Raw genomic sequence first — 20052 nt, forward strand, 5'->3', positions numbered from 1 at the left:
AACATAATACAGGAGTCAGGAGTTTTTGTTGCAATCATTCCTGATGTAAATTTTTTTCAGGCATCCTGCACGTCTCTACTCTCACACTAGGTAATAAATGGGAAGTGTGGGTTTTAACGGAAGGTACATAGCAATTGATGTTCATAATAGCCCTTTTGCTATTTGAAAGCTGAAATGTTAATGCTTTTGCTCATAGAAGGCAGCTTACTTGTAAAAGGTATTTTAATTTGGCTATTGTAAACTACAGCAAAACAGCCTACTTGACACGATCAAAAGAAATAATCAAGAAAAACTCAGAAATCACTAAAGACTGTTAGCACCATTTCTTTTTTTTTTATTTATGCACCTCCATCAATATTTGTACCTCAGCTGTTCACTTGATAACTGCTCAGGTGAGCTTAAGCAATGCTTCCTCATAATTTCAAGGTTTACGTAAATTTAAAAAAAAAGCTCACAAAATTGTTTCTTCAGCATACATTTATAAATTATTTGATGAGAACAAAAGCACATAGCATTACATCAACGTTGTAGAAGCAATTTTACTGCATTTTCAGATACTAGACATCAATTTACAAAACACAGCAAGTAGCACAGCATTTCCTCATTTCCACAGACAGTAAGACATCAGCTTAACAGCCAGTGAAAATTAATGCCTTGCTTGTTTTTCATGGTAGTTTTTTTTTTCTTTTCATGGTGTTTTCATGTTTTTTTTTTTTTTTCATGGTGTAAAGTGTGTTTCAGTTTACAATACAATATAGTAGGTTCTGGTTTCATTCTTCATGCAATATTCAGCTCCAGTATGCAGCAAATAATCTAGTTTCTCTATGACATGGCTGGCTTGAATGGTCACACTCCAGGGCATGAAGTGCATTTCAAGAACACAGGGCATTTAGTAAGACCTACAAGCAGTCTTAGTACAACTACTCAGAATACAAATCACATGAATATATAGACTAAAAGCAGAGATGCACAGAAAATGAAGTTACCACTAATAACTATAATACACAGGCTGCTGCTATTCCTTAATTAGTGTCCAATTTCCCAAAGAGCCACTGGTTCTAGATCTTGAACTGTAGCTTACCTACTGCTCTTCATATCCAACTCATCAAATGACCGAATCAAAGACACGGCTACTTTATACATTTCCCTTACTATCACTGGTTCCTCAATTTTTTGGTAAGGAAGCTGCAAAGATAAGAAAGCATTGAGGTTAACACAGTGTAACAGGTAACAGACTGTAGATCACGTGTGTCAATTTGTCAAATGCTCTTTTTGCATTTGGAAAGTGCTCCAGCACAAAAGCTGTACAAAGCAGCAGCTTAATCGGAGCATTCGTTACCTTTTAAACAGACATTTTCACTCCAGCATCCTACCATTGTAATGCTAAAGAAATACTTCTGATATTTACCTACTCAAGATAAGCACCAGCACCAACTCTGTTCCCTAATGTTTGCAGGACATACTCTTTATCCAGAAGTGTTCAACCAGAAGAGATTAACCACAATTCATGGAAACAGGATGGCAAGGAGAGGAGCTTGTCTAAGTTAGGCACAATCCTCCTCACAGGTGCTGTAATGCACGTCTCTACCTGACTGCCAAGTAAATCATCTGCCTCTTTCTCATTTAAATCCTCCTTGTATCTAATGCAGCTTGTTTTATGACATATCCTGCCAAAGAACTATAGTTCTGTTGTACACAACAGAATCATGACAATTCTGTCTACACTTTTTTCTAGCCTTCTGTCACAAACTCAGGGCTTTAATATTTAGAAACACAAATCAAGTCTTCAGAGCAAAGACAGTAACTTGATCACATTTCAGTTTTCAAAAGAAAATGCTTAATGAACTAGACATGCTCTGGGAACTGTCTGATATATTACAAATTTTCCCCTTGCAGAGAAAAATCACTTTTGATCACTGCTCACTTTCCGTTCTCAGGGTTTCTCTGATTTAGATCAGCTCTTTTGTAACTGTTACCTCAGTCCTGGGCTTTCCAGCCCTTAACAGTGCAGCCAGCCTGTAACACTACATCATGTCAACCCTAGGTCGCCATGTTGTCTGCAGAAGGAGTCCTTTCTGAAAACCCTGAGAAAATGATCCTCCTTTTTTCTGGTAGAGGATCGACTGGATGATCAAAAAAGCCATTTGTAAGAACCTGACACTATTCTTTCCACTTCTCTGATCCTCTTGAATCTACTAGCCAGGTATTTCTCAGGTGTACAACTGTCAGTCCCAGAGTGTCTTAACTGCATTTTACACCTACTATAATGATGCTTTTCCAACAAAGCTTGATTAGTCCACGAGAAAGTACAGACAACATTCTAGTAGTTTTGAGAATTAGTGCTTCTTTTTGCCCTCATATGTGATAGTCTAAGGAACTTATTTTTTCTGGCCTGCTCAAGTGTAAGATTTTTGGTTTCAGACTATCCCAGCTTAAGTAACTGTCAAATTTGTCTTTTCAATTTTGTCACCGGTTGTACCTTTCGTATTCTTTACCAGGACAAGGCTTCCACATCACTCCTAATAAAAGGTAACGATGTGACAAACTGCAAATCCAAAAGCCCAGTCAGACCTGACTGAAATAACACAACATAATTAGAACAACTTTTGACAGCAGTTCACTACCCTTCATCTGGACTCTGACTTCAGTTCCAGGAAAGGGAAGGACATTTACATTTGCAGGCCAGGAGTGGGACTGTCTCTCTTGCCTTAGGTAAGAAGTAGAGACATGGGATTTCACAGACTTACTGCCAAAGGCTAACATCTAGATGACCCCAGCTGCTTACATTTTTAAAATCTGCTCATGTGATTAATTCTATAATTGATTTGCGTTTGGTATCTCCAATATTATATTATAGCAATAGGTCAGTATTTACACAACTATCCTATAGATACAGCTTTCATGTATTTTTCATCAAAATCTGTGTTTCATCGATTTCCTTGGAGCTTACAGTGTGCTGATATGACAAAATCATGATGCAGTTAAATATCCACAATGATGTGTTTTCCAAGGCCATTCTGCCAGAAGAAAAATAAGCTACTTTTTATAAACCTATACTCAAAAATTAAACAGGAGCACCTATAAATCCCTCAATATCTGGACAAGAAAAAGCCCATGCTACACTGAAGAGTGTTCCTCCCTTCCTTCCCGCTTGCTTTTGTTTCCCACAAATGAAGTAATTCAAGTGGAAAGCTTTATCTTTGAATCAGCTAGATGTCCATCTAGCCATAAGCAAAAGGTTTACTGCAAACAGGGATACAGAAGAAAAAAAAAAAACTCAATAGCATCTCTACTTATCTTCCAAATCACAACCGATATCAATGGATTCCCACATTATCCAAGTCAGAACTGCTCCAAGAAAATTATTTTTAATCATAGTTTTAAAATATTATCATCTATAGAAACTAGTAACATATTAATCAAGAACTCTTCAGGATTCATAAAAGAATTCTACATCTGTACAGTAACATCCAATTATTTTAAGGTTTTTTTGAGAAGGGACAAATGTTCATACCTCACAGCAAATGAGCCAGTTAAAGGACTGACTTGGTTTCAGTACAGATGCTTTATGGAATGAGTTATGATTTACATAATCTGATTTTATAGTTATTAATTTTAAAATCAAAAGGAAACTTGGAAAAATTCTGCTTATCTAAAAAACCAAATATTGATTTTTCTTTTAACATCTGTATTTTATGTGAATTTTACAGTCTTTTAAATGCAAAAATAAAATATTAAGAAGTAAAGCCTTAAGTATGTACCTCAGGCAGTTATCTAACTGACTGATTTTAGCATGCTGAAAGATGAGCCCCTGCTTCCATATGGCAGTGTTAACTCATTAACTGCCTTAGCACTCAGGCTCTCCTTTCAATTTTATTAGCACATTACATAAAACCATGGAAAGTCAAAGATTTAATTTTTTAAGTAAAACTTCTATTCAGACAAAATCTCCATACATAGCACTGTACGACACAGGATGTGAGACCAAACATCAGAGGTTTCTAATTCTTTTTCTTTTTATACATATGAAGAAAAAAAAAAAAGAAGAAAAAGAACAGGAAAATCAAGCGCACTTATGTGCTTCTGTTGCTGCCCTAAGGTACCTCAGTTGCCCCAAGTAACTTCTTGGACAATCATACTCTTCTCCTCCTCCGGAACTAAAAAATGGCTATAGCTAGAACACCACAAAATAAAGAAACGGAGCTAAATACTCATATACACAGAGAAAATAAAATATAAAAAAGCATCAACACTAAAAGCAGTTCCTTTTGTTCATGATCTTTGAGGTGAAAGGTGTGGCAGCTGACATCCAGCTCAAAGTGCAGCCATGACAAATGGAACTTGCCTAAAGTAGACTACTTACTGAATTTATAGTCATCCTTTTGCTGTCATCTATCATCAAAACTCTTTCATAAAAATCGTGTTCTCCATATTATCTATCTGAGCTGCCATACTAACTTATAAAAAATGACAGGCCGACTGTTGTAAGCATTTAGTTTGTTTTTTTGGCCGCATTAAAACTTCAACAATTGAGAGCCTTTTATTTTATCTTGCCTGCGCTGAGGCATAACCAACACCTGTGCTGCGTACAGCATAAACAATTATTTTCCATAACTACCTGTTTTATTTCTCTAATTTAGCCTCCACAGAATTAAGGGATGAAAGCTAAATAATAACAGTATGTTCATACAGCACTACTTTAAATGCATCTTGTGCTTTCCTCATTGTATTAACTTTATAACAAGTGTTCTGAATTATCAAAACTAACCAATAGTTACTGCCGTGCCTGTTATTTTCAGAGTGGTTGTCACTGTTATAGCCTGAGTGCATTTGTTCTGCTTTGCTTTAACCTCTTTACTTCGCCTTGGACCAGAATACTGAAAGAGTTTGGATACTCAAGTAAATTCCTACACAGCTGTTTTTCAACTGTAAACCAAATTCTTATTATAAAACCACAGATAGCAGATTAATTCAAACTCACATTTATTCCTTCATTACCTGTTGTCTGTGCAGATACATGCCATACAATAGCATGTCAGGAGATCTATAAACAAATAACAAATATACTGTGCACTTTGTAAACTAAAAGATTGACACAGCAAATGAGTCTTCAGCCATTACCACCCTCCTCAGGCACCAGTTCTCCAGTGCAAGTATACAGGCTGTTAGGAGGCCACCAGGGATTGGGTGAATACCTGTTATGCTAACACATTTTTACTCAGGGTTACATATTTGTCACAATGGCCCACATAGCTACAACAGAGATATGTTCAAAACTACTGCATAACAGCTCTGGGATTGTTAAAAAACAAAAAAATTAAATAGGAAGTATGTGAGCTTCAGCTGACAGAGAAGCCAACATCAAATACCTAATCATACTGGAGTCTTTTCTGAAGACTCTCAATTTCCTATCTTTCTACCTTTGGTATGAAACAGCAACAGGAACCAAGACAGGAAATACTCCCAGAGTCTGTCAGCTGTATTCAAAGAGATCTATAAACCCCTGTGTGATACCCTATGCACAGACTTTTACCTTATTCATCTTAGGGGCAAAGTACCGAACAAAATGCCACATGCTACTTACAATTCTCAGTCCTTTACATGCCATTTCTGTTACATGAAAAAAACCCTAGGCTGCTGGTAAGGACTCCTGCTTTATCATCATATATGAATTCTTATTTACAATTATAATGTGAAACCCATTATCTATAATTTTATTACACAGCTTTCAACTGATTATTCCAATTTCTTTCTCACTATGTCCAAAGAAATAAAGTTATATTTACAATACCTTGCAAAGAATAGTGTTCTTCAAATCATCAAGATAATATTCTTCAATGGCATAAGGTTTGCCTTCCACCTTAAATACACAGGCTGGATTCAGACCGTTATGAACTGGAAGTGCAAAGTAATCAGCAAATTCTTTACAGTTGATGGAAGCAGACATCAAGATTATCTGTTAAAAAATTGCACAGCAAGTGTAAAACATTAATTTTAACACAAAATGCCACGCTATGCTGGAATCTCCACTTATTCTTTGTGCTGAAACGGTCACAGGCACATTTAAGACAATCAAAGCTTAAGATTGGCTATGTAGCATGTGGAGAAAGTTAAGCAGCTGTGACAGAACAGCCCAGGCTACATGCCTAGGGCAAACAACATGACCAACTTTTTCCTGCAGTAAAAGTTCAATCTAAAAACATACAATACTCTTCTATAAAGTCAAGATTTCCACATGGCCCTCTAAAGAAAAAAGTGTACTCCTAAGTATTTTCAAATTCTGTTTTACTGAACAGTTAGATATCAGTTCCTTTAAGTCTAGTAAAATATGGGCTTATGCCCTAAAAGTAACTTTCATCATAATCCAGCCTGAAAACCATCAATATAATGATTTTGAAATGTGTCAAGTTTTCTCTCAGTTTCACTTAATTTACGCAAATACAAAAGAAAAATGTTTTCTAACAGAAAAGATTACAGGACTTGCAGGGATTCCTGACATTGACACCAATCAGATAATCAGTATCAAGGGCAAACTCTTCACAAACCCTGTACAATCAAATTATTTGGTATTCTTAATACGCAGAGCCAAGCGCTAAGAAAGGCTGAACAGCTCCACACTACTGTCTCTGAATTAAAAGACAAATGAATTTTCTTTCTAGTAAGAAAAGGGATAAAAAGTAGAAATGTGAAGTGTACAGATGTAACCTATGCCAACTGAAAGGGCGCTTCCAGTAAAAGCATGCTTGGAAGATCTAAAGACCAAGTTATCTCAGTTTGAACCAATGTGGTGGATTGAGCATAAGAACACAGGTCCCCTTCCAATAGCAACAAAACCAGCCAACAGACTCAAGTTAGGTCTGCTTTGAACACAACAGCTCACATTAACTGAACCAATAATTTAAACACTTAAGGGAAACTTAACAGTCTCACAAAATTTCTGCAGTCCTAAATAGCTGCACAAAACTTAAACAAGTTAGTCTAACTCCATCACATGCACATTATTTCTTACAGGTCATGAGTTCATTACTTTGAGACCACAAAGACTAAATATGTTATGCTAAATGTATGCAAACTCTGCTTCAGTACAAAGCACAATTCCCTAACAGGCACAGAAAATTATCTTTTTTGTTGTTGTTGGTTTTTGTTTCTTGGTTTTTTTTTTAAAAATGTTTATAAAGGTATTGTCCCATTTCAAAAAAAGATCAGTATTTCCAAGAGTTAACACTAACACATTTAACCAAGGATAAGCACTGCCCTCAAAACCCAATACATAATTCTAGTCCAATATGCATCTTGCATTTTTTAGCCTTAAGCAGAGTTTAGAAACTAATGCATTTTAGCATGAGGAAAAAAGCCTCTCAGAACACATTATAGCAGCCAGGAAAAGAATGCCCTTCAGCTTCCTTGCTCAAGAAGAACAGCAAACTGAATAATATTTTAGCAAAAATTACGACACAGTAATGGTAAGTTCTTTAAAACATCCCCTTTGTAGATCAAAACCACAAAAATTTATTCTTGCATGAAAACACAGCGGAATATATTTTAAACCTACCTTTACAGACTGTGAATTTGTATGCAACAGTTTACGGATCACCAAGAGCAAGCAATCAATTTCTTCTGTACGCTCGTGCACCTAGAACATATTATCCAAAATTTTATTTTCATTAATATATGATCTTCTTTTTGAAAATCTCTTCCTTTGCTACTCAAATAATGTTCTCAGTTACAAAAATAAAACAATTCACTTTTGCAGAAGAAAACACACGCTTTAAAACTATGCACATTAATCACGTTTTAAAATCCCAACACAGCTGTCCAGATGCCCAGAGCACACTTTGTGAAAACTATATGCTCCTATTAAGTCACGAAAATTGTAGAATGACTAGAAAATCAACTGTGAACTCTAGCCACTAGTTCTACCACATTTAACAATAACAGCTGAAGTGTTACTAAAGCTAGGTATGTCAATTGTACTGGTAAGATCACAAATAATCCAGACAGGGATTATGTTGGCCTGTCTAAAAGCTGAGCAAACTCAACAGATGCCGCTTATTCCCAATGGCTTCTAGCTACTACCAAAATACACAATTGCTTCCTAAAACATTCTTTTCCATCCAATTCTGTAGATACGTATCCTAGCACCTGACTTTTCTAACTGCTCCTTGCAGTTCAATTAATTTACAATCAATTACTTCTCAGCAGTATCAATAATGATCACATCCCTTACTTGAATTACAATTTAAATATATTAAGTGCAACAGCCTTTTCCAGAGCTCAAACTTCAAAGGTCAACATTCATCCATTGTAAAGTAATTAGGATATTGTAGCATACTGAGAAGACATATTCAACACTGCCCCATTAAGAAAATAATTTAGCTAAATCAGCTTTCAGGCTGACAGCAACATCTTGCTGTGAGAAGTCATGAATACGGGACCTAGATTTGTTTAGGTGTGTTCCCAAATGCCGCAGTCCTGTATGAGGGCTGGGACTTGCAATCAAGAAGGTGGTGGAGAACAAGTGGTTGTTAAAGTAGCTACTACTGGGTGAAGATCACAATCTGTGAGGTTGACATGGGGAAGAAAAGTGGCATACGGGGAACAGGATGGACTAGAAGTTCAGCTGGGGAAGCAAAAAGCACATATAGCCTTGAAAGCCTGGAGTGGCTGAAAGAATTGGTACAAGCTGGTATTATCAGTTCAAATTAGAGCACCCAAGCAAAGAAGGTTTTAAAAATCTCTGCATAAATCTGTTCTTTTCCATAAGGGGCCAGAAAATCTCACTCAATTTTTGTATCTAATTAATAATTTTTAAAACTAAAGGAATGATCTAATACTTCCCTATACCTGCATATTTTATTGTTAAACTTTTACAGCTTACCTCTAATCTGCATATCCCTATCTTTAATTGAAAAATGTTAAGGTTTGCAAGATTCTGCTAATATACTTGAGTGGTTTCAAATCTTTCCCATGAAGATAACTGGTACAATTCTTTAAGATTTGTGGTTTTTTTTCGGTTCTTCTGCCTATTTGAACCAAATCCCAAAGTTTCTTCATACGGAAGCAGCTATTTGCTCAATCCTTCCCAGGCTTTCAATGTGCCATTTCAAGTGCAGTTATAACAGCCTTCATTATCACTGAAATAGTCTAATGGTACACCAAGTACTGTCTCCATACTCCTCAAATATCCAAAAATTCAAGTCATTCTCAGCTACAATACCGTAACAGAATAAAAATTAAACCCAGTATTAAAAAACAAACAAAACAAATAAAACCAAAACCAACCAAAAAAACAAAACCCAACCTGTAAGTCCTCTTCTGTGTCACTACATCCCCAAGCGTTAAGTCCTACATCTTAGGTGTGGTTTGCATTCATAGTTTGTGTGAAAGCACAATTTCACATCTGAATATGCTTAACAGTTAAATACTGCTTACCACAAAAAATAATCATAGAAACATGTAAAAACTGTCATAATACAAAAAAAACCCCCTACAAGTATATTTTTCTTTAGCATTTCAGCGAAGTGACGGCAATAAAAATGAAGCCATGTGAGTGGGCTGTAAATCCAGCCAGAAGACAGAGAACTTTTAGAGGGCTATTTTATTTTTCAGGAGATCCCTGGAGAGTAAAGACTCTTTTCCAAGGTCAGCAATAACCAAGTGAGTAAAAACTAGCTGCCTCCTCCTAATAAGGATACAGTCTTGAAATCCACACAGTGGATTTCAGAAAACATTTCAAGGCACTCATATCAAAAGCTAACCACTCTCAAAATTCCTTTCCACACCCTCAGTTCTAAACTTTGTTGCTAAAAGGATCACCAAGATGAACCTGTTTCAGTAAGTGTTAGCTAGCTTAGACAACTTATACAAAGCATCTTTACAAGTAGATGTCTACATTTTTCTTTCTCTTGCATGGTAAGAGAGACAAAAGAGAAGGTTTTCTTAATATGAAATTTAAACTTATTTCCACCAACTTACCTCATCAATGAAAATATGCGTGAATTCAGCTAGGCTTTTGGCATGAACAATTTTCTGAAGAAGAACTCCAGCTGTCAGGTACAGCAACCTTGTCTCCTTTGTGGAAACGTTCTTTAAACTTACCTAACAAAGTGAGAAAAGTATTTAATGTATTACAGGAAAACGCATCTGAAAGAACTCCAAAATAAAATGTAGTGTAAACCCATCAAAATTATTCACTTCAACTTCACAGAATCACTTTGGTTGGAAAAGACCTCTAAGATCATGGAGTCCAACCTTTAACCCTACTCTACCAAATCCACCTCTAAGCCATATCCCCAACCACCATACCTACACAGCTTTTAAATACATCCAGGAATGGTGACTCAACCACCTCCCTGGGCAGCATGTTCTAATACCCAACAACCCTTTCAGTGACAAAGTTCTTCCTAATGTCCAGTCTAGACCTCCCCTAGTCAGTTAAAAATAAAAACCCCTCAGATCTGGAATCAGACAAAATTGGTTTTATGAGTAACAAAGAGAAAACATCAAACATAAATAAATGACACAATATGTAGAACATTTGGAAGTAACCTGGAGCTGCAGACCAGTGAAGAAAAAGAAAGCTGCAAATGCACGTTAGCAATATATATTTGACCCCAAATGGAAGAAAGAAAGAAACAACACAAATAAAGAATGAAGGAAGAAGAAAACAACATGTATTCCTCCCAGCAAAGGACTCCAGAAGCAGACAACCCTCCATGAACATCCTCCCACTGCCAACACCAGTGTGAACCAACCAGCCCTAGGACCCAAAGAAGCTAGTTCAGAGACAGCTACCGGTGAAACAATGATCACAGCAAATATGTTAATTAAGGAGAGTAAAAGGAAAAACAAGAGAATGCAGTTATCCCACAACAATTTCAATTATTAATAATATAGATATGTCCAATTATTAAAATACAGAGAATTAAATTTCTGTTGGAGTCTCATTAGCATTTACAGTTGTTCAACTTTAAAAAAATGTAAACATTTAATTATGAATGCTTAACAGGAGATAGTTAGAAACTTGCAATTCTATTTTAAAAGCAGATTGTCTCACATTTCTTCAGTATGCTAGATATGCTTAAAAGTAATCAAGAAAAAAGGTACAATACTATGTAATTTATTTTTAAATACAATTTGAAAAGTTCTTATACCTCGTATCCTACAAGACCACCCAGGGTCCATGATCGTTCCTTGCTAATCCACCTGGCAAGGCTGCTGGCACCAATTTTCCAAGGCTGGGCAACAGCAATGTTGCAGTAGATAGATTCCTGAATGCAATAATCCAAAACATACTGCGGAATCTGTGTGCTCTTACCACTGCCAGTTGCTCCTTGCACAATCACAACTGGATTGCTTTCTATCAGAGACAGTATCTGAAACAATTTTTCAAGAAAACTCGTAAGTCTACAAAACAATTCAAAACTTATTTCAAACAGATTTGAAGTATCCATAGCTTCCAGGCCAGATACCAAATCTGTTAAACACTGCCACATTTTCTATCATCTCCTAGGCATCTGTAGGTAACGGGACCCCTAGAACACATTAGAAGGTCACAGGAAAAAACACAGACATGCACTTCCATACTTTACATAAATACCTATAGTGTAACAGCAACATTTCTTCCTCGTAAGAATTTTTATATAATCATTTTGTACAATGTTTAAAACAGGAACAGAAGTTTCCTTCTGGAAGAAAACACCACAAATCAAGCAACCTACATAAAAAACCCAACCCAAAAACTCACCGAAACACAATTTTCAGCTTTACTCCCTAATGAGACAAAGTACAATGAAATTACCTCTTCCCTGTGTTTGGCTATAGGCATATCCACATTTTTAGGGTTAGCTGCCAATACAGAAGTACAGTCACTTGATTCACAAGGAGACAATGAAGTATCTAGGCATAAAAATAACCAAGAGTAAATTATTTCAACAGCAAAGGGGAAAGACCAGCAGAAGAATACAATCATAGTATTTGGAAACCTAACTTCTCTCAAATATGAATCTTAGGGGTATTAATAGAATTAATACTTTGTAATACTAGTAGATTGAAGAGATTTTCTGTATTCATACTATTTTACTGACAGGAGCTCTGAAAAACATTGCTTCTGTGTATAAGCTGCTGCCAGCGTCAAGAACTTATACAATTCTATAATTCTATGAATTTGAATCATAGAATATCTGGGCTGGAAGGGACCTCTAAAGGTCATCTAGTCCAACCACCCTGCTATATGCAGGGACTTCTCCAACTAGGTTGAGCTGCTCAGTCAGAGCCTCATCAAGCATGACCTTGAATGTCTCCAGGGATGGGGCCTCCACCACCTGTCTGGGCAACCTATTCCAGTGATCTATCACCCTCATACTGAAGAACTTTTTCCTAACATCTAGCCTAAATCTACCCTTTTCTAGCTTAAAGCCATTACCCCTCATCCTGTCACTCCAAACCCTTGTGAATAGACCCTCCCCTGCTTTCTTGTAGGCCCCTTTCAGGTACTAGAAGGTTGTTATAAGGTCCCAATTACAGAATTGTCTTTTAGTTAAAAATGGAGGGGCTTTGCACAGTTTGCATTACAACTGCCATATCTACCCCTTTTCCCAAGAATGTTCCTAACAACATGGAGAAAACATGCCTTATTCAAGTAGTCGTGGGTTGTTCCTCCTGTTGTTGCCTGTTGGATCCACAGCACAAAAATAACCCATCCGTTGATAAGAAGATCACTGTATTTCTACCACTTGGCAATTAATACATGTCTAGCAACTGTCATGACGACCTTTCAATGTGATGTTCTACAGTCTCTTGGAAGGAGCTAGTCACCATTATCACTGGGTGATACAGGACAAAAACCTTAAAAACCATGCTCCCATGAGTTTCAGGAACCTGCTGTCAGTTTGATGATGAAAACCAAAAGAGACTTAACAGGCATGGAGGCAGGTGTAGAAGGGGAAAACCAGGGCAAGACTCTGATAAGCAACAATTTTGCAAGTTACGATTAAACAATTTGGCTAAAAAAAACCCACTATAGATTCAAAAGTGGAAATGTTTTCCCTTTCAAATGGGTTTCACCAGGTACTATGGTAAAATTTATTTACTGGCACACAGATCATAAAGACTTCACTGTTCTTTATGTCATTCCTCTAAGAAGTGGGAAAGAAATCCAGTACTTTTTACAAAGGCAGTATTTACTGTAAAATAAAGGCTATAGCCTAAATATCTGACTGCAGAGTTACAGCTTCCTTTCTTTGGAAAGGTTACTAAAAATCTCACATAGCAGTGAAGCAGAAACAGGCAGAACAAATTCTTTTGTCTCTGAATGTGCTCCAGCCCCCTGAATTTTTTCAAGTGTCAAGGAATACAAAGTGAGTTATTCCCATATTAAAACAAAGCCCCAAAAGCTGGGTAGCTCATTAAGACAGTTTCATAAAGCATTAAAAACCAGAGGTCTCCTGAAGCCACGCTCTCCAACAGGAAACATTCTTTCACAACAGTTACATGTGATCACTGCACAGTGATTTACTCAGTGCTACTGAACACACTAAAACAGAACTTAATAGCAGCAACTCTTGAAAATATTAAATGTCCTCTTTAAAACACATTTGGTCAAGTTTCTAAATATATTCCCCAGGAATATTCATATATAGCGTTCTGTCACAGCAACACTGCACAAAGGCTGACTGGCTTCCCTCTGGCACAAACATGTCACTACTGAGCCATCAGTAGCTCTGCATAATTTGACCAGTGCTGGAAGAAATCTCAAGCTGCTAGGGAAAAGATCCCAGTGTCAGCATATTCCTAAAGCAACACAGCCTTCCCGCCTCTATCAGGTTTCCCATGTAGCAACTGCAATTTTGAAAAAATGTGTTAAAATTATAGAACAGAAGATGGCAGCAATTCTAGAACAGTGCTTATAAAAAGAACGGAGGGAAAAAAAAATTTAAATGGTACAATTAACTCAGTAAAGACCCAGTACATTAATAAGAAACCATTAACCTAAAATTCAGTTAAGAATTTTATTTTAAAAATACAAAGGAACAAACAAGAAACAACCACCAGTATTCATGCATCTGCTGAATAATCAAATCAATGTAATGTTTTTCTTTTTTTCATTGACAAAATCTAACTTCTTTTATATTGTGTAATTGTGACAGTTCTGTGACACCAATATCTTACCTTCTCCTAAGCATAGAAGTTTAGAAAAAAATTATACCAAAAGTAAATAGTCACCAAATGTTAGCCACCATCAATATGCAGCATTTGAGAACTGGCAGCCATAGAAGCATTTAGTAGATGCTGCAAGTACTAAAAACTGTACTGTCTGGTTTTTCTCTTCAAGATCTGTACCCTGTGCTTAAACTGAAAGAAACGTTACAGTTTGCCTGGGGAACTAATACCAGACAACTCTGGGACTTCTGTCTCTAGCAGACAGAGCAGTCTGGGGCCCCAGAGTAAACTGGCAACTTCAGATGAATGCTGACGTGACCCAAGCAGCACTAGGAATTTGGGTAATCATCTTTGAAAGTTTAAGGTCTTCTCTTTTTTTTTTTTTTTTTTTTTAAAATGAAATGTGTTCTGAACAAGGTAGACTCACTGCAGAATATATTGCATATTTGAATATAAACCCCTTTGAAGGCTCCAAGGTTATTCTACTCATTTAAATGACCATTCAACTGTAGACTCTATATCACAAATGTGATCACCTGCAACTCTTGCTGTTTGGGTTTGGTTTTTTGTTTTGATTTTTTTTTTTTTTTGTTGGGGTTTCTTTAAACGTGTATTTATGTAATAAATCCTAAACCTAATGGTCTTTAGACAAACACATCCCTTTTCCAAATACAGAGACATCTACAAATTCAAGGCGGTACAGGTCTATACACTTAGCAGGAAGCAAGGCACAAAGTTCCATTTTTTTAATTGATCATACTTTCTGGAAAGCATTACTAGGACTGGGACAATGAATCCTACCAGTGCACACCTTTGTAAGACAAAATATTTCCAACTATAGGAAGCATAAATGCCAATACAGAGTAAGTAATGATACTAATTTCACTACTTAGAGTCAGTGCAAAGAAAAAGAGAGAGCTCAGTTATAGGAAAGATGAATTTGTCTGCTCACTTCCTTTTCAATTATTATTAAAGTTCTGTGGAGATATGATGATTGTCATGACTAAAACTGTCTACTGCCCATGGAAAGAGCAATTTTCCAATATCTCAGTTACTATAGCCCATATACCAGATGCATTCCTTCTGGTATCTGTTTCCTGAATTGAATTTTAATAGATCCTTTAACACAAGATTAGATTTTTGTATTCACCAGTTCTGAGAGAAGAGACTGTAGAGCTGGATCATGGTATCTGCCACTAAGCAAATTAAAGTGAGATGCATTAAAAAAATATACTTGAAAGTACTGATTTAGTGAGTCATATGAGATACTTAACTGTGTCACTGTTCATTCTCCTGCGGGGCTACAAACACACAAAGTGATTAGAACAAGCAAGCAAGCTCATGTGAAAGGAAAGCCACAGGAAACAACTAGGGTCCTGCACTGAGCCACAAAGCATAAAGACTTCGCAGTAAGTCATGCTACTTCAGTCATAACCCAAAGTACACAAAGTTGATGCTGACTAAGCCCTGAAGAACTTAATCCAGAGCCTGGGCAAAGTGATTATTCTTTCTGGCAGGGGAAAATGAGCTAAGAATTTTCTGTATCTCAAAGAGCCAACTGCTGAAAGATGCCCCCAGGTAACATTAGAATTCCTAAGAAAATGTCACAAGTAATTAGACTTTGCTCATGAGACTTCTGTTCGCCATTGCAATCCTCTTCAACTTGCACATATGTCAAATACAAAAGGTTTCAGGGTGAAGATCTGTTGTGTGATTGACTTTCCCCACATGTATCTGTTCTGAACCTAAAACATTTAAAGAACTCTGTAATTTAGAGGTTTTTTTATGGCCAAAAGCTAACTAGAAACAATGCTTAAATGGCTTCTTCTCTGTAAGCAGTTACTTCACGTGGGATCTAGAAGATCCCCAGAAGAGAGCCTTTTAATAGTGTGAAAATAATTAAGATAGAAGAGGAAAAAAACCTGCCATCCACAAAGCTGCATCAAAGTAATTATATAAGTGCCCTTTAAAAAAAAAAGGGGGGGGGGAACTTAAAGATTTTAGAAGATTTCTTAAGATTCAAACTCTTAGTGCATACAGTTTACAATATCTAGATTTGGGAACAAAAAAAAAAAAATTATCTATTCTCCATAGGATGCTTAAGGTGAGAAAGTGTCTGATACACTCTCACTGAGGGAAACTGAGGTTTTCCTCAGCAAAACACTTCATGATCTCAGTAAATCAAAGGGGTGTGTCAAGTCCCAGTCTGCAACAGTCAGTTCCAGCTGTAAAATGGGTCTGATGTGCCAGGGAACAAGAACTGTTAATGCTCTACTTGTTTTTGTTAACAGTTGTGATGAAGTATTCTCTTCTGCTTTTACTCAATCACTTCAAGTTCTTTTTCACAGCAACATAATTTCTACCATGTCCTGTAGAAGACAGAACTCCAAATTCAGTTTCATGATGATCTGTTTTCCTGACAGAGCAGCAGATTTGGTATTTCTATTGGTCCTCGTGGTATAAAAGCATATACTCTTTCAAATAAATTGGAAAGCACAAAATTTGAACTCAGCAGAACTTCAGAGAACACCAAGGCACAAGCAATCACCACAGAAGTTACAGCAGCTCTGCAAGATTTAAAATTGACTGTCGATTTAAAAAGAAGATATCATCTACAGTTAGAACAGCAATTTAGAAAGAAAGAAAGAAGCAACAGAAAGGGTACCAACTCTGAAACCTTCAGGGCAAATCAACTTCTCATTTCCATGTTGTGCAGCTTTTTTATTGACTACACTTGTACTCAACAGAGCTAGAGTGGTAGGGCTCAGTCTAGCTAAATCCCTGGATCATTTATAACAACTTTCATGTTCTTAAATAGAACAAGCATTTCCAGACTGATGTAGCCAACAGTTACAAATGGGTCTTCGAAGCTCTTAAAATCTGCATGATGAACATACTACTGTTTGAGGATAGTAGTCTCATTAACAACACACACATTTATAATCCATAAAATGAACATTACAAATCCCATGCTCACTCATTGAGCCGCTTTATTATATTGCTGATACAAAATATTCCCGAATTTGTCTGTAAGTCAAAGCTGACAGCAATATAAACCAGGACTCGCTGAAGTTTTTGTGTTATTCTACATCTAGGTGGGATTTGGCAGCTCAGTCTCAGGATGTGGTAGGAATCTTCCAATCCATCACTATCCAGACTACTGGAATTCCCCCCCCTGGATCACACACAGCTGGGGGCAGAGCACTGACCAGAGCAATCAGACATCAACACCACATGAAAGCTCCTAGGGCAATTGAGACTCCAGACCAGGACACAGAAAAAGTAGGAAGATGAAGAGGGTGGAAATAGGACAGAGGGAAAAAAATCTAAAAGATTAATAATAAGAGAGTATATATATGCTAACGTTTTGGCAATTTTTTTAAGGTTGTTTGCTAATCCAATGCTATTTAAGTGGGTTACAAATGGAAGGCAAGAATACATATTAGAAGGTATAAATTTCAAGGACAAACATCTAAGGGAAAACAGGTGTTTATACAGTGCTGGGATGACTACGCAGAAATATTTCCTAAAATGCCAAAGTTGAAACCGTGTTCCTTTTACAGGAGGAGCATTGCTAGCATCAGTTTCATTCAAAATTAAGCAGGCCACCAGTGCTGCTACATTAAGTTGAAGTTGCTAGCCTACCTCAGGCAGAATTGTGATCTAATAGCTGAAGAATACTAAATGATCTACGGTATCTCCTTGAAATAATCAATACCCCTATAATTCCAAAGAAAAATCTAAGGAACTTATGTTTAGACAACTTCTTGCTGTCCCTCCTTTGCAAGTAAAGCACATGAAAAACTAGGCAACAGCAAGTTCCTCAACTACAACATCCAAAGCTTCTTTCAGTCCCTTTATTCCCCCATTTTCACCTTTCAGTACCTCCTCCTCTCCTACAAATTTTATGTAACGTCAAGTGAACAAGAGACATTATTTTGCAGTTAGGACCGATGGTGAAATGCACAGCACATGCTAGACAGGTCAACTACACCTACTGTCTCTCTCAGCCAATGATAGCCCAAACAAATGGTGTCATCACCAACCCGAGTTCCAGAGGTCATATAATTTGCAGAAGCATTGAGGGATATTAATTTTTAGAAAACTTCTCAATTTGTCAGATTTTGTTCTATCAGCAAAGGGATACAAAAAGTATTACAGAGAATGACATGCAGAACAGACAAAACAGATAAATATCCTTTTCTTGGGATATCAGCTACATTAACAAATTTGAAAATTAAGAGCCACACTAATAATTTGAGGCTGAGCTGTCCTGACAAGTGAGTCATCAGCCTTATACTGCTTTTACCAGAGCTCCTAGGAAAGAAGTGCAACCAAATTTCTCCCTAAAAGCAATTCAAAGCAACAGTCAAGTACATACAGAAATAACATGGATACAAACTGAGAAAGACATTATTCTAGACTGGTATATTTTCCTTACAGATATATTTCAATCATGTATCTGCATTTATCAATAATCTAGATGTATGCACATCTCTGTGCAACAGCATTATACACCGCAGTTTCCAGTAAATAAACTGGTTATTTTTTAATACCATACCTCATGGAAAACAAACAAATAGCCATATAAGATATTAAACAAGCAAGAAATACACCATTAGTTTTCATGGTTTTGTTCGGGGAAGGAGCTGGGAGGAAAGACCAGAGGGATGAAAAGGAGAGGTGTAACTGAGTTTATAATAGGAACCAAATACATATTTTTGGGGTTTACCTGTTTTATAGACAAGCTGATCATTTCCAACAACATCAAGGTCTTGTGACTCCACTTGTCTGTATTCTTCACTATATTCAGTTTCAACTCTCTCTGTGGTAGGCATCCTGAAGAGGAAAGAAAGGACAAATCAATAAATGGTTCCTGATCCAAGTCATGGGTATACCCCTAGGAATAGAACAGCATTATGCAGTATGTTCAGTGTCTCCAAGTCACGCAAGAACGACCTCAATGCACAAACTTCAGAAATAAACTTTGTCTCTGCAGTTAGATTCCTCTGCCGGAGGAAAGTGCCACATTGAATCTTTTTGTTTAGATCAAAAAAAAACCGAGCTCCAAAAATATCATCCTTTAAGTTTTTAATACCTAGGAATTTCTCTCCTAACAAAAATCTACTATTTCTTCTGCACAAAGATGAAATAACTCTGTTTCACCAAATCTTGACACAGTTCAGCTAAGAAAATACATGTAATTCTTGCAAAGTTCCTTGAAGACACAGGAAGCAGACAGGAGTAAATGCAGTCACCTCACTGCTTTATGGAAAGAACTTTTGTCTTTGAGCAAAGAGATGATGGTGACCAGGGAAAATATAAATTAATACAATCACCCTATTAGTGAATTTTATGGGAATTTACTACACACAAGACAAAGTCTAACCGTGACATAAACAGAATTAAATGGGATTTAAAAAATTATCTTCTGCGTAAACAGTGCAAAGAAAGCCACATGGATTTCACCAGGGAATAAAGTAGCATATATACTATGATTATTAAATGATAAATGAACTTAGATGCAGGAGAGTTTTGGACACATCAAAAGCACCCTTTATTAAAAAAACCCCAACAACTAGAAATCAAAACTACTTTTTTGCACTTTAAACTCTGGGCTGTGTGCAAGCTTCTGCTATGCAATAATTTTCTAATTCAGAGTAAATCTGTTTCTCTGGAGGTATATGTTTGAGACATTTTGTACAAGGATACTGCTGCAGGTGTGTTTATTTCTTGACCCAAACAATAACGAACTCCAACTCAAAAAATAATTAAGCTGAAAACAAGAGATTTTTAACATGGCACTATGTTGCACAGCTCTCATCACAGAGTAACTCAGGATATCTTGCTGCCGCAGAGCACCCACCTTCTGTGACAAGACAAACTCTGTGC

The 20052-nt window shown here is 36.7% G+C and overlaps 1 protein-coding gene across 1 annotated transcript in view; it reads right to left on the reverse strand.

Annotated features, from left to right (window-relative positions):
• The window catches only part of LOC103768856 (putative ATP-dependent RNA helicase TDRD9), a gene marked incomplete at its 3' end in the record, with an annotated part of 42706 nt that overhangs the window by 15160 nt on the left and 7494 nt on the right, over window positions 1-20052 (reverse strand). Inside the window, exons 3-9 of the mRNA XM_008936014.1 lie at window positions 18893-18999; window positions 11801-11898; window positions 11154-11375; window positions 9976-10098; window positions 7553-7633; window positions 5792-5956; window positions 1082-1185 (exon numbers count right to left, since the gene is read on the reverse strand). Coding sequence (XP_008934262.1) covers window positions 1082-1185; window positions 5792-5956; window positions 7553-7633; window positions 9976-10098; window positions 11154-11375; window positions 11801-11898; window positions 18893-18999 — 900 coding nt within the window. The remainder of the gene's footprint in view (window positions 1-1081; window positions 1186-5791; window positions 5957-7552; window positions 7634-9975; window positions 10099-11153; window positions 11376-11800; window positions 11899-18892; window positions 19000-20052) is intronic.

Source organism: Merops nubicus, unplaced genomic scaffold (assembly GCF_000691845.1).
Source record: "Merops nubicus isolate BGI_N331 unplaced genomic scaffold, ASM69184v1 scaffold1752, whole genome shotgun sequence".
NCBI classification, from domain to species: Eukaryota; Metazoa; Chordata; class Aves; order Coraciiformes; family Meropidae; genus Merops; species Merops nubicus.